At 38.1% G+C, this 14963-nt stretch overlaps 1 protein-coding gene across 3 annotated transcripts in view; it reads right to left on the bottom strand.

Moving 5' to 3' along the window:
* Positions 1–14963, bottom strand: part of LOC119482630 (F-box only protein 15-like) — a 43392-nt gene that overhangs the window by 1179 nt on the left and 27250 nt on the right. For all 3 annotated transcript variants that reach the window (XM_037760315.1, XM_037760316.1, XM_037760319.1), the window contains exons 10-14: positions 3153–3215; positions 2337–2456; positions 2011–2085; positions 1815–1910; positions 490–603 (exon numbers count right to left, since the gene is read on the bottom strand). In XM_037760315.1, the coding sequence (XP_037616243.1) occupies positions 490–603; positions 1815–1910; positions 2011–2085; positions 2337–2456; positions 3153–3215 (468 nt within the window). The remainder of the gene's footprint in view (positions 1–489; positions 604–1814; positions 1911–2010; positions 2086–2336; positions 2457–3152; positions 3216–14963) is intronic.

The following is a 14963-nucleotide window of genomic DNA, read 5'->3' as shown; positions in this document are numbered from 1 at the left end:
GCGAGAGAGAGGCAGAGAGAGAGCGAGGGAGGGACAGAGACAGGCAGAGAGAGAGAGGGGGGACAGAGAGAGAGCGAGAGAGGGAGGGACAAAAACAAGCAGAGAGAGAGAGAGAGGGAGGGACAGAGAGAGCGAGGGACGGACGGGGACAGAGAGAGAGAGAGAGAGAGAGAGAGAGAGAGAGAGAGAGAGAGAGAGAGAGAGAGAGAGAGAGGGACAGAGACAGGCAGAGAGAGCGAGGGACAGAGACAGGTAGAGAGGGAGGGAGGGAAGGAGGGGCAGAGAGAGCGAGGGAGGGACAGAGACGGGCAGAGAGAGCGAGGGAGGGACAGAGACGGGCAGAGAGAGCGAGGGAGGGACAGAGACGGGCAGAGAGAGAGGGAGAGACAGAAACAGGCAGAGAGAAGGAAGAGAGGGAGGGACAGAGAAATGGACAACCATGAAAGAACACATGAACACAGCTCAGTCTTTGTGGAGCTCTGGTCTCACCGTGGTGTAAATGGCCGACGGCCCACAGTTTGTCTCGGTGGCGTTGCAGCGACACGACTCGGGAGACGTCGGACCCCAGTCTGACGCTCCGTTCACGAGACCACAACACTTCAGCTGGAAGGAAAATACAACAACACATCAGTCTCAACATTAAGCAGTTTAGTGTAACAAAAATGAATCAGCAACTATTTGGATAAACGGTTAATTGTCATTTTTAAAGAAAATATTCTCTAGTTCATCTTAATTCTGAGGATTTGCTACTTTTCTTTACCATATGTGACTGAAAAAATATTATAATGAGCATTTTTCACATTTTATAGAGATTAATTAAAGATTAATCATTAATGAAAATTGTTACATGGATTTTTTTAAATCACAAATGTGATTACAATTCAAGGGCTTCTCTATTGGCTGATGACTTGATCAATATAATGTATTTATACTGTTACATTGTCTATGAGGGAAACTCATTGGCAGTCTGGTGTGTGTGTGCGCCCTCTAGTGCTGATTTGTAATAAGAATGAATTCATGCTTTGGCACTTTTATCCGCAAGACGACAAGCAAACAACTCTTAAAATGTTTGTTTTCTGAATGGAGTCCTTTATAAATCAGTGCCAGGCTATGCAGCTGCTCCATCAACACTCAACATGAAGTCATCTAGGCATAAATACGGCAGCGACGTTGTTGTTTCTACCATAGAGAGTCAATATTTGTATTTTTTATCTGCTAATTATTAATCATTTCACTTTTAATAACTCAAACTCAACTGTGATTTTGAGGAAATGTATTAAAGTTTCCTCTGACACCAACCGTGTGTGTGTGTTCTTGTGTTTCTATCGTTGTGATTTAGGGATGCTCATTTTGAAAAATGTTCTTAACCGATTATTAACCGTTAACCAACAATATTTGTGCCTCGTACCAGTCTGCGTAACTTTACCGAGTTTCCAACAGACTGTGTGTTGGCGGTGAGTGTGAGGTTGTTGGTGGCGTTATAGCTGTGAACGTAGGTGTAGCAGTGTGTGTACAGTTTATTTGTCGGTGAATAAATGCTACGAAACTACAACTCCTCCGCTCCGCTCAAGCGAGCTGGAGAGACCGGAGCCGACTTCCCGTATCCTGCAACTCCGGCTTCGCCTTTTCAGGTGGGCTGTTAAGGTGGACCAGCTTTTCTCCTTAAAGTGACGAGCCGCTCCTCTGAGCCGCTCAGCTTTTGAGTTAATTATTAACATTTCTTTTAACCGTTTTAACGATAGCGTTAAACATCCCTATTGTGAGGACTAAGTAGACTTTGAGAGTGACGACATGGTGAGGTAATTGCGCGTTACCTCCTTCTGCAGAGCCTTCAGGTCTTTCTTCACATCTTCTGGTTGTGATACCAGTGGCGTGAACTTTTCCAGACGCTCCTTCACCCAGTCCTTCACCTGCACACAAACAAATAAATAAATAAACATCAAGTCTGATCCTCCCAATAAACTTACAAGACTGCAGGTGACGCGAGGACAGCATCACTTCCTGTTTTACCTTCTTCTGATCCACGGCTCCCAGGATGCCCAATGCCAGCAGGAGGATGAAGATGACGAGGAGGCTGATGAAGAACTGAGGAAGGGAAAGAAAAGCAGGGTTGATTTCCTCAGCATGTGAGATGACAATTATGTTTACCGAAGTGATCTCTAAATACCAAATTCATCTTTCAATCATAATCATTTACAGCTGAAATTGACAAATTATCACTTTAAATTATTTAAAAAAATTGTATAGTTACCTCCCAAAAATTACATTTTTCATAGTATAGTATGTCAAAAAGTCATAAAAATTAAATAAAATTAGATAATATAATTGCTTCCCACCAGCAGCAGCAAGCAGCGGTTCTCTCTGATGGCTCCACAGCAGCCCAGGAAGCCCAACACCATGATGATCACCCCGATGGCGATCATCAGGTCGATCCCGGGAATCGCTTCATCGGTGATCTGGCAGGAGACAGACAATCAGTATTTTACACCGGTTGACAACAGAAAGATAATCTACATAAATAACATTTGGCCTGTGTGATCGGCTCTAAAGTATGGAAGAAGGAGCCTGCCAAAATAAAAAATCAATCAATAAATAAATGACTCGATAAATAAATATCTTATTAAATGGAGCACAAAAAATATTGAAAATAAATGTAGCCATTAATTAATTAAGTATGACATAAATTAATATTTCTCTTTTAATTTGCTTCTTTATGTATACATCTTTCTTTGTAGTAATATTTATTAACTTATATAATATATATATTATATATAATATATATATATAATATATTATAATATATTATATATATTATATATAATATATATATATAATATATTATAATATATTATATATATATAATATATAAAATATATATATATATAATATATATATTATATATAATATATATATATAATATATTATAATATATTATATATATATAATATATAAAATATATATATATATATATTATATATATTACTGCACCATGCATATACATTTACTACATTCCTGTTTACATTACTTTGTACTTTTTTGTCTACCACAAATTAATATTATTTTATATGTTATATTTTAACGTCTGCTTTATTTCACAAAAAAAAAGATGTATCTGCATTAGTGTTGACGTGGGGTCAGTAAACCAGTCTCACCTTGTTTCCATCCTTGCTGACTTTCAGGTAGATGGCGACGCCGAGGAGGATGCAGCCACTAATCTGTAGAAAGACAGAGAGAGAAAGATGAAATTTAAATACATAATGTGCAACAAGCATTTATTGGTGAGACTCTGGAGCCCTCTGGTGGAGAACACCTGCAGCAACTCAAACTCCACAATGTCAACTTTACATACAAGATATCTCAAAATCTAACAGGCATGTCCTCAGTTGAACAATAAATCAAACTCGACAGGGTTGAACTCAAACTGGACCAGAGACAGAACAAGCAGCTGATCCTCAGTATGAGGGATCTGGATCAGGACTCTCTGAGGACTTCGTGGGCGTGGTTCAGGACTGACCAGAGACATGTATTATTCAACACCGACTCAACACAATTAGCCGACACAAACACGCTGTTGTGAGTAATTATCTGCCATCAATATTTCATCATCAGAACCGTCAGAGAGAAGACAGAGCCGGAAAACAGAAAACAGACCACAGCGTTTAGGTGGAGACGAACACAGAGCGGATAATTACACATTCATGTTGATGAAAAATACAGAAATATAACACGCTGCTCCAGCCTGAGCTCAACATAAAAGCAGTATTTTAGTCACTATGTACAAAGAATTACTTTTTTTTATTTATTTGTTTTATTTATATAAAGTGTCCTTGAGTTACGTATTAAATTGCTCAATATTTTATATTTACAATAAGTAAAATCACAAAGTGCCAAAGCCAAATATACAACAAGAAAACAAGAAATAAACCCATTTATAATTAAATCAAGTCGCAAGAAAATTAAGAAAAATTACCAATATACGGTAACACTTTATAATAACCATAATTTATAAATGGTAAAATGATAATTAATTAAAATGTAGTTCATTTTATTGTTAACAAACCATGAAATTATAATTAATAATGTTAACTAATTATTAGTAATGCTATAATGTATGTGATTTTAACAGTTTATTGTTGTACACAACATTTTATAAGTATTTGTTAATGATTAATTAATGTTAATGATTAGGCCTGCCCACTTTTTAGTGGTCCAATCAAATGCGAAGGACACAGTACAGAAGCTAAAGACGCTCTAACTTCTGTTTGTCTGGGACTTTAATGACTTTGTGTTACATTTCTGAATGATTTTTTTTAATACTATAAATAAACACAATTTAAAAAAAAATGATTGATGATTCATTCCACTTGAATGAACGGAAACAGACATGACAAACAGAAAGAGGACGTGACCTCTGTGCTTACAGTAGTAGCACTCAAACACACCCTCGTGCATGTGGTGCCACCACACCCTGAAGCTACATCTACTCTTATTCAGGAAGGCTGAATAAATAACATTATCAGGTAGACGCGCCTACAGCAGAGTGTTGAAGTCCTCGCCCAGCACTTATTTTACTTAAGGCTAGGGTTGATAATGAATTTAATCGTCTTTACATCCCAATAGTTTTTTTTTCTGATACCATTTTTTCCTTTCCAAAACCTGAACTTGCATATCGGCCGATACCACGTGCCGATCCGATACCAGTGCGTTGAAAACTCGTCGCCGTTTTAACTGGTGGGATTTTCCAGTGTAAAATATTGTTGACCTTTTGCACCTGCCCAATAGGTACTGTTCATGTGCAGAGATGTAGGAGGAGGAGCAGAGGAGCAGGATGTACGGATGGGATAGCGAGTGGCGGTAGTGGCTAGAAGGGAGCCCCCAAACCGGGGAAACTCTCGCGGGATTTAAAATAGTTAAGGTTAGGCATTGAACTCAAATGGTTAAGGTTAGGATAGGTGGTCGGGCAACGAGTCTTGCGAGAGTTTTTACAGATCTCAGATCAGATTTCACGGTTTGCAGACTTCCTTCTAGACATGACCGCGAGGGACACGTGTCGTTGTTGTTCCTCGTAGCGTAAATGAGCTGATAAATGATATGATAACGTGATATTGGATCGGTGCATAGACTCCCTGATCCAGCATTTTAGGCTGTATCAGAGGCATTTCTGATTCTGGTATCGGAGCAACTCTACAAACAAACCGACAGACCAACATTGCCTTCCTTTCAGCCATGCCGCTGGCTAAAAGAGCTAAAGCTTTAAACCAACGTAGACGTCAAACAAAATAATAATTAAACCTAATTTTCAGGAACTATTACTGTTTGGACGTACTGTACGTTCCGGCTCGTTGCTCAAGTAAACAGAAAGTAGATGGAGCTACTTTTGAGTACTTTTATACTTCAACATCTGCACACTTATTTCCACTACATCCAATCTATTATCTGAGCTTTGAGTACAACAAAGACACCGAAAGGAGTTCTGATTGTTTGAACAACAAATAAAGCTTGCTAGTGGAAACACTGCCTGAGGGAAAAACCTCCATCAGTCTGTCCACACTAAGTTTGTTGTTGATACGTCAGCCCTCATAAAATAAAAAGTTTAAAGATAACAAAAACTGCTCCAACTGGTCAGGATCAAACTGGTTTCACAACAGATTCAAAAGCCAACCTCTTATTCTGCTTTACCCTCGTTCACATGCAGTATAACCGTGTTATTTTCTCCTATTTGAAAATGGTGTATTTGAATATTTCTGCATACTGGGGTCCCTAAACAGTCTTGAATTACATATATTGGGTATCACTGTAAAGCTGAGACTCTTGTGGATCCAATGAGCCCAACTGCATTCATGTGTGATGATGTTAGTCCCCATAGGAGACATTTCATTGTAGTGAGATTTTTAAAATCTCACTGTATAAAATGACCTGTGGTGACCTCTAGGATAATCACAGCCTCATGAAACTTTACAGTCACAAACTAGAGACCTAGAGCATTCAGAGGATGGATGGCTTTCCTAGGTTTACGGACAATAAGTTGGTTTCTGAGCAGTTTACACAACAGAAGTGCTCACCATGTAATCGCCGAAAAAAATGCAATTCCTGCAGAAATCTCCAAATGTCAAAAGTTTTTGATACCAAATCACAGCATGACTTTTTCTATGGTGTTCCTCAAGGTCTTGGTGTCTTAATGTGGTATTTTGGAGGGATTATTGATAATTTTTATCAATTCTCCAGTGGTAAAAAATGGTTAAATTTAGCACCAAATCTGTGTAACAAATGTTATCAACAAAAAATTGCTGCAACAAAAACTGACAAGACAAAAACTGGTCTATTGTGGGTCTCAGAAGGTTATTAAGTGATATCAGAATCAGAAATACTTATATTGATCCCTGGGGGAAATTACAGTTGTTCCATTTTAGAATAAAAATATAGATAAACATAGTAGTTATAAATGCAAAAAATAAACGAAATAAATCACATAAATTAATTTATAGGGGAAATCAGATTATTTCTTACCTTCTATGTTTTTAATTAATATATTTTTACATTTTAATAATTATTTAAATTCAATTAATTCCATTACTTTTCCGGATTTTTGGGGGATTTTTTCCGTGGTATTGTTTCAGTATCAGTGTTGAGATATTTAGGCAGGGTATAGAATTGAACTCAGAATTTGCCTTTCAATTACTGGATATGAGATTGTACAGTGGACAAGTGATTTCCCACTTCTCTATGGTTTCACCGGCTTTATCACTGGAAAAAAGCACACACCCATACAAAACCAGTGTTTTCATTTAAAGGTTAAACGGTTACTGGCGGCGAACAAAGAGCCACATAAACATTGAATCAAAAGCCTCTCTATAGAGTTCTGTATCTTTGTTTCACCTCAACATGTGAAAAGGGTGAAAAGCAGAGGGATTCAAACTTGCGTCACTGTAACAGCAACATGAACACACACACACACACACACACACACACACACACACACACACACACACACACACACACACACACACACACACACACACACACACACACACAGAGTAAACCTGCAGAGCAACATAGCATCTCTCAAACACACCCTCTGAGCTCGCAGCGGCACGTCAGCTCTGAACCAGGATCAGAGGGAATGATTACTGATCAGAGTTACAACTGATCAGGGTCACAACCAGTTTCCAAAATTAACTTTTTGACTCACCTGCCATCCACCAGCCATGCATATCTTTTACCGGTCAAAATAATACATTGTCTCTTTGCGTCACACATACATTTGTTTCAGTACATTTCGTTGAGTTAATACAAAACTAAGAGAACTTCCTCAATAATTATTTTTTGAATGTTTGTTTTAACAATGCAGGTAATATCAATTTAATATATATTTTTACATGCAAAAAGTAGAATTTGGTAAAAAAACAACAACAAGATTTTGCATAGGTCCCCGAAAAGATAGAACCAGCCCTGCTAGCTAGTGCGTCTATTACATTAAATTGGGGTTATACTTGATCAGGATTAGGTTACAGTTAGGATCAAGATCGCAATCAATCGGGATTAAATTAAATTGGGATTGTAGTTGATCAGGGTTACAGTTGATCAGGATAAAAATGTATTTGGATTATTATTAATTATTTGACAGTTGATTACAGGGATTACAGTTAATCTGATTCACAGTTCTGGTATCTTTAATTTAATTCTTTTGTCTGTTTTTCCTGCATTTAAAGCACTTTGAAAACACCTTGTGTATGAGTCAGATTATGTAAATACATTTCTTTTTTTTTTTTTTTTTTACATCCAATCACTAAAATGTTCAGATATTCTCTGAGACTTTATGCCCCGTAGATGTTGATATCCCTATTGTTAACTGCACACCAAGTATTCTTCCTTCTTGGGAAACAACTAATAAATATTGTGACATTGTGATGAGAAGAATAATAATTACGGGGTGCTCATTCTGTCCGTTAAGACAGAGAGGGGGCGGCTCATTCCTCAGTAGTGACTCACAGGCAGTGGGTAACACAGTAGTAATGAGTCATTGTGAAACTGAGATACAAACTGATCCGCTGGATTCGTTGGAAGTCAGATCAGATGGTGACATTACACAACAACCACACACACACACACACACACACAATAACAGCGGTGATGCAGCTAATAACAGACAGGTGTGTTGAGTCATAAGCCCACTGAGCCTGTGAAAGACAACCAGCAGGGTTTGGGCCCTCGCTGAGGTCTCTCTGTCTGGATCAACAGGTATTACAGTAGAGTCTGACTCTATTTCTATCAGGCTGTACAGCTTGTGAGTGACAGTTCTCTCCTTTAACTTCAATGTATGAACCAGACTAGAACACGTGGTGGTCGGGCTGATTCTCAAACTGGAAAAAAAAATGGCAACACTAAGAATCGTGATTTTGAATCGATTCACAACTTCATAATCTAGATTTTTAACTATTTTTTTTACTACAGCGTGACACCGTGTCCTAACAACAAGCATTACGTTACTTAACATAAACAAACCACTGAGCTCCAGATCAGACTGGAGATGTAAACACTTAAAGGGGCTGTTTGTAACTTCTTACACGTATAAATCACCCGGGTCGGTGTCCCATGCGCGCTCATGTGTGGCTACACTGTTCAGACTCAGACTCCAACACAAACTACACGGAAGAACCAAAACCGCAAAGTTATATCTAGTGAAGCCCGTCTTGAAAATACGTGTTGGCCGCGGTCAGAGGACACGGGGGAGACCGTAGCTTTGGTCTCCAGGGCCGGAGTCTCTGCTGTACTCTGCTCCTCTGCCTGCTTGCCTTCACTCAGCTCGCTCCACCTCACGTGCATGCGCGCACACTACGCACTGCAGAAGAGTTAGTAGCTCTGAGAATATCTAGTGAATGTACAGTGGACGTTTGTGCAGAAATAACTGCTGCAGCTCCTCCAGACCAACAGAGGTTTCCTGTGTCTTGGGAAGTGACGGGGCTCTGCAGAGAGAAACGTTATCGTCTCCGACCGGGTGCCAGTGTCTCCCCTGTTCTCTCTGACCGCGGTCGGGAGGCTGAGGCAGGAAAAGCCAACACTAGAGTCAGCATTGATTCATGGAGAGACCTTTGTCTGGTCAGCTAACATTACTGCCAAGCAGGTGAACTATAGAGTGATATTGTGGTTTTAGCTGACGTGTGTCACCTCACTGTTTTGCAAATGTGTAAATATCATTCCATGTGTAGAAATAGATGCACAAATATTATAACATATTTGTGAATTGTCTTCTGTGGATTACAAGTAATAAAGTCCAATAAAAACTTCCATATAAGATAACGTTAGCTAGCTCTATCACAACTCATTGTTACCAGCAGAGAGACACTATTCAACACGGGAACAGATTTCAACACAACACCTGTTTGAAAAACTGGCGACTCCTTACCTTTAAAGCGGTCATGAAGTCCGAATATGTGCCCATTTCTCCATCATTTATACTCATTTAGTCCGTAAGGGTCTAAAGATTAAAATAATCAAAATAGCTTCCCATTAAATTAAACCAAATTGTGAATATTATCACGTAAAGTCCATTAAGTGTTCGCTAGCTCCGCTCTGATTTAACTGACACATTCATCAACTTCCTCTACCTGTTGTTGGGTGTGCTTGTTTTAGTTACCTCGTTGCCTAGTTAATAAAAGCGTCCCCGCCTTCTCTGTTGAGTTTCACCCCCGGGACAGCCCCTTGATATCCATCAAGCGCTCCCAGTTTGAAAGGCGCCAATGTCGCGTAGCCAAAGAGTATAGACGCAAAAGAGATAAATCTCCTGTGTTTATTTTTTACAACAGCCGCTGCCGCTATTTTAGGTTATTAAATATAACATTTTATTGTTAAACACAGGCCATTTTTGGTAGAATATGACAATAGAAGAGAAATAATCTAGTTTTACTTTTGTACGGCACATTTTAGACGGTTTTACTAGTCGCTTTCCGTCCAAAACGGCAAAAGCGTAGCTTTGCGGCTGGGCGCTGATGTTGCGATGGAACGAACAATTTGACTTTCACTTCTTGGCAATATATGTTCTTTGGCTAGCCAATCTTTTTTTTTTTTTTAACCTTTATTTAAATCAGGAATTAACAATGAGTTGTGTTGACGATTTAACACAACATAGAGCATTTGTTTAAATTTACAATTAAAATAGAAGTATGTTACAAACAATCAGTCATACTAATTCAGTTAATAAAGAAAAACGATAAATAATAACCGAATGTAATATAAATAATAATTATATAAATTATAACAGTAATAATAATAATATAAAAATAAAGCAAATAAGAATAATAATATAAAAATAAAATCAATAATTATATAAATAATAATAATAAAATAAAGTGAATTTTATAAGAATAAAAAGAATAACAATAATAATGTTAATAATAATAAAAAAATGAAGTAAATTAAATAAAAAATAATAGTTATTTAAGTAACAGACTTCAGACAAACATCTCTGAGTATTTTTTTCTAATTGACATGTATTTGTTCTCACAATAACATTCAATTTGAATTAAAAACAGTTTAAAGGATATGGTTGAGTAAAGAAATTTATCTTTATGAATATCAAATTTCCCTACCAAGATAATAAGCTTAACAATAAAGCATTAACTGTTATCATCACATCCAAAATAAGTGTTTACCTTCAATATTAATTGAAGGTGATGTTTTGCACAATATATAATTTTCTTTCCAAAAGTTGTTACAATATGGACAACCATAAAACAGATGTATTATACTGTCTTGTTCAGCAGAAAGTACATTTGTTATCAACATCTGAAAAAATTGAAATATACATGTTTGTTGGATATATCTTGTGTAATATTTTCAGATGTATTTCTCAAGCCATGCCATGTGATTGTAGCCAAAAAAAAAAATCTTTCTAATGGTGTATGACGTGGATAGTTTGGTTGTACGGCGGCCAAGTTATCTCAATCTGCAACCTTCTGTTCACATATTTTGACTTTTACATCCTTTGTTATATAAGACTAAGTAATTTAATCAAATAACCACATCTTTTAAAATTAAAAACATAAGCAGATCACAGCAGTCGTGTACTGCGACTTAAACTGAACACGTTTAGTTAGTCTGTAGTTAGTTACTGTCCACTTGTGGTTTGCTGCAGTGCTAAAACATGTTATTTTTCTGTTTGGATCATCCATTTCCTGTGCAGGAACGGTCCCTGAACGCAGCATCTATTATTCATGGAGTATATGAGCACTCTGCCAACAGGCGTTAATGTACATGGACAGAGCTGCAGATAATTGGTTATTTCTCTTCCATCAAAGGCCGCAAAAGCACTGCTATTTAGCAAAGATGTCCGGATGTTTGTGGACGTTTTTTAGGTAAGACTTCAGACACAGAAACTACAGTAAACAGACACAGAGGCCTTGAAGATACTAAGAGAAACAAAGATGTGAAAGCCAAAAATTCTGTTATATATACATCTCGAAAAGTAAGAAATCTCCTCCCACAAAAGCTTGATTGAGTCCAGTTAGATGTGTGAGAGGACTACTGTTTGAATGGTCTTTCATGTTTTTAGCTTGTAGAAAGTCTTCTTTATGTATATAAACTAGGGCTGTCAATCGATTCAAATATTTAATCTTGATTAATTGCAATTAAATCGCACATTTTTTTATCTGTTCAAATGTACCTTAAAGGGAGATTTGTCAAGTATTTAGCACTGCATTTAGCATAAAAAATATGCTCAAATCATAACATGGCAATCTCTACGACTATGTAGTGGGCATGTCTGTAAAGGGGAGACTCGTGGGTACCCATAGAACTCATTTTCATTCACATATCTGGAGGTCAGAGGTCAAGGGACCCCTTTGAAAATGGCCATGATAGTTTTTCCTCGCCAAAATTTAGCGTAACTTTGGAGCGTTATTTTACCTCCTTCATGACAAGCTAGTATGACATGGTTGGTACCATTGGAGTCTTTAGGTTTTCTAGTTTCATATGATACCAGTATCTTCACTCTAGCTTTAAAATGAGCCCGCTTCAACCTCCGAAAGATTGAATGGCGGCCAGGCCCAACAGCGGCCAGTTTGATATTTAAGAGGTTAAATAAAAAACACAAGTTAAAGAAATTAGTGGCGCTAAAACAAATTTGCGTGTTATTATCGCATTAACTTTGACAGCCCTAAATTAGATGTTATTTAGTTTTATACATGGAGAATTAAACGCTGTCAAATGGCTCAACCAGACTGACAACTGAAAGGGACAAAGATCCCTCTGAGCACCCGAAGAAATCAGCACTTTCTGGTAAAAGAAACTGAAAACTGAGCATAAACAGGAACAGCTTCGTCACAATAATGCAGCCCAGAACAAGCTGGAATTAACAGCTGCAACGTGTTGATTTAGCAAAGCGGAAACAGAAGGTTAGTTTTGTCATATGGTCATACGATCTTTTCCACAACTTCCTCTTTTCTCCCCCCCTGGGCAGATGAGAAGCATCACTCAGCAACTAAAAGCTGCAGCAGCAGAGCCACTAGTTAAAAACTTTACAGTGAATGAGAAGCCTGCCCCACCCTCGCCATCATCACCATCATCATTAGGTAAACACATCATGTCCTCTGAGTGGTTAGAATCAAGTTAACATCGACTTGACATTATTTCTGGGAACATGAGAGAAGGACTGAAATAACCTCAGCAGGCAGCCGGACTGACGTTTATTTTAAACACAGGACTTTCGATTTGTTTACCTTATTTCTGTCACGTCTGCCGAAAAACAAGAAGGATGTGATGCAGCATCTGAACAGTTTGGAGGATATTTTGAAGCCTGAAGTTCAGTTATTAGGGTTGTGTATCGACAATAATCTGGCGATACGATACGTATCATAATACAGAGGTTACGATTCAATACATTGCGATATATTGGGAAACTGTTGTTTTGCGATTTTTTAAATATCAGTTTAGGAAAACTGTCATTGTATAAAGAACAAACCACCATATGTATAAAATCTGAGAAAATCAGAACAGTGGGATTTATCACAGTCGCTGTAACATCCAACATCATAGCACTACTTTCAATATCTCCGATGGGATTTCCTGTTGTGTGTGGGGAACCCTGAGGACAGCTGAGGACGCAGTCACGTCGGAAAGAACGATAGCCAATAGAGAACCAAGCTGACTGAAGAAGGAAGGACAACCACCGTGGCTAACGCCTGAGCTAATGCTAAACGTGAAGCATGAAGTAGTAGTAAGATGGAGCTCAGAAGTGGAGGACCAACTTGTTGATTAGTGTTTATTTAACGACGTTTCCATGACTTCATCCATCCATCCATCCATCCTTCGTGAATTTTCAGTACAAAGTAAAAACTAACATCACTAATTCTTCTTGCCTGTCGTCCGCCATGTTTGTTTAAACCAAAGTCACGTTTGTTCGCCAGAGATTTAGTGAGAATTGTGTTTTTTCTTGTCGTTGATGATTGAATCTGTTAGTGTTTGGTGAGCTGCTGTTTTGGCCAAATCGTTTCTCTCCACACACTATAGGAACAAAACACATTTTACACATCTGGTAAGATCTGAAACATCTTTTAGTGTGGGCCAGACTTTAGATGACCCAACGAGCACTTCTTTTGAAGTATACTGAGGCCTTTAGCTTAACTTAGCACACAGATTTGAAGTAAGAGGCAACTGCTTTAGTCTATATCCACCAAAATAATACAATTAAATTGAAAATAATAAACTTTCCAACAACTCCAAAGTCGTCTGATTGATAATCTTTAGAGCGGTTGTTGGTGAATAAATAGCTCCAGCGTTACCTGCTGATAAAACCACCACAGTACCACCACCATAATAGCAGTGATAATGTGCATTTCTACAGGAGTAGCTATAACGAACCCTCAACAGCAACGTGTACGGTCAGGTTTGTGTTGAGCAAGACTGAGTGGAGCTATAGATTAACCAACATGGATCCGTTTGGTTTTACTGGGAAACTCCCAGCAGAGAAGGTGAGGAAACACAGAAATGTGAAGCAACGGTTGCTGGTTTTGTTGTTCACATGCAACATTTAAAACTTAACTGAGGAGTAACATGAGGCTGCAGACGTGATGATGTGAGTGCAGAGTGGTAAGCCACGCCCTGAAACCCAGGAAATGTTTGTTCATAGAGGGTGAGGCCGAGATACTAGAGAGCCGACGCAACCTGTTAAACACTGATTCAACATCAATGAATGGCTGACTGAAGAAAGATAAAAGAGACAGAGACTGAGACTGATGGATGGATAGATAAATAGATGGATGGATAGATGGAAAGATGATGGATGGATGGATGTATGTATGGATGGATGGATATTATATAAGACTTATATAAAAGAAAGAAAAGTTCAAATATAAAACACAAGAGTAAAAACACCTGAAATGTGTTGCCCAAAATGCATGAATGCCCCAAAAACAAGTTGAAAATTGTTGAAAAAAGACAAAAAAATAGAGTAAAATATGATAATAATCTGTCATTTTTTCAATTAACAGCTAAATGTCAGCCTCCAACACCAGTAAAACACACCCATAAACTGTGCAACATATGAATCCTGCATCACACAATTCAAACAATTTAAAAACCAAATAAAGCCACGACTGATACAGACATAGAAACTCTTAGATTAATATGATTTAAACATATATGACCTCTAAAAATGACCTGATTAAACATCCAATACATCACCTGTAAAGTTAAGAAGTTTGAGATTATGTAGAATTATGATCTTAAATTTCTCACCCAGAAAAGAAGGTTGAAGAAGAAGAGGAGGAATTTGATGCATTTATTCACAGCCATGGCGTTTATTTGTCTTTATTCCTTCCTGGTCAGCGGCTTGTTGCTGTCGACTGGCTGCCTTCGACTGACTCTACAGCTCTCTACAGAGCCAAGGCGGAGAAACTCCCTCAGGCCAGTAAACAGACCAGCCTGCTCGACCTGTTTCCGCTCATCACCGAGGGAGACTCCCTTTTGTC

Source organism: Sebastes umbrosus, chromosome 23, assembly GCF_015220745.1.
Source record: "Sebastes umbrosus isolate fSebUmb1 chromosome 23, fSebUmb1.pri, whole genome shotgun sequence".
In the NCBI taxonomy this organism is placed as follows: domain Eukaryota; kingdom Metazoa; phylum Chordata; class Actinopteri; order Perciformes; family Sebastidae; genus Sebastes; species Sebastes umbrosus.
The sequence above is the reverse complement of the archived record's forward strand: the minus strand, read 5'-3'. Positions and strand labels throughout refer to the sequence as shown.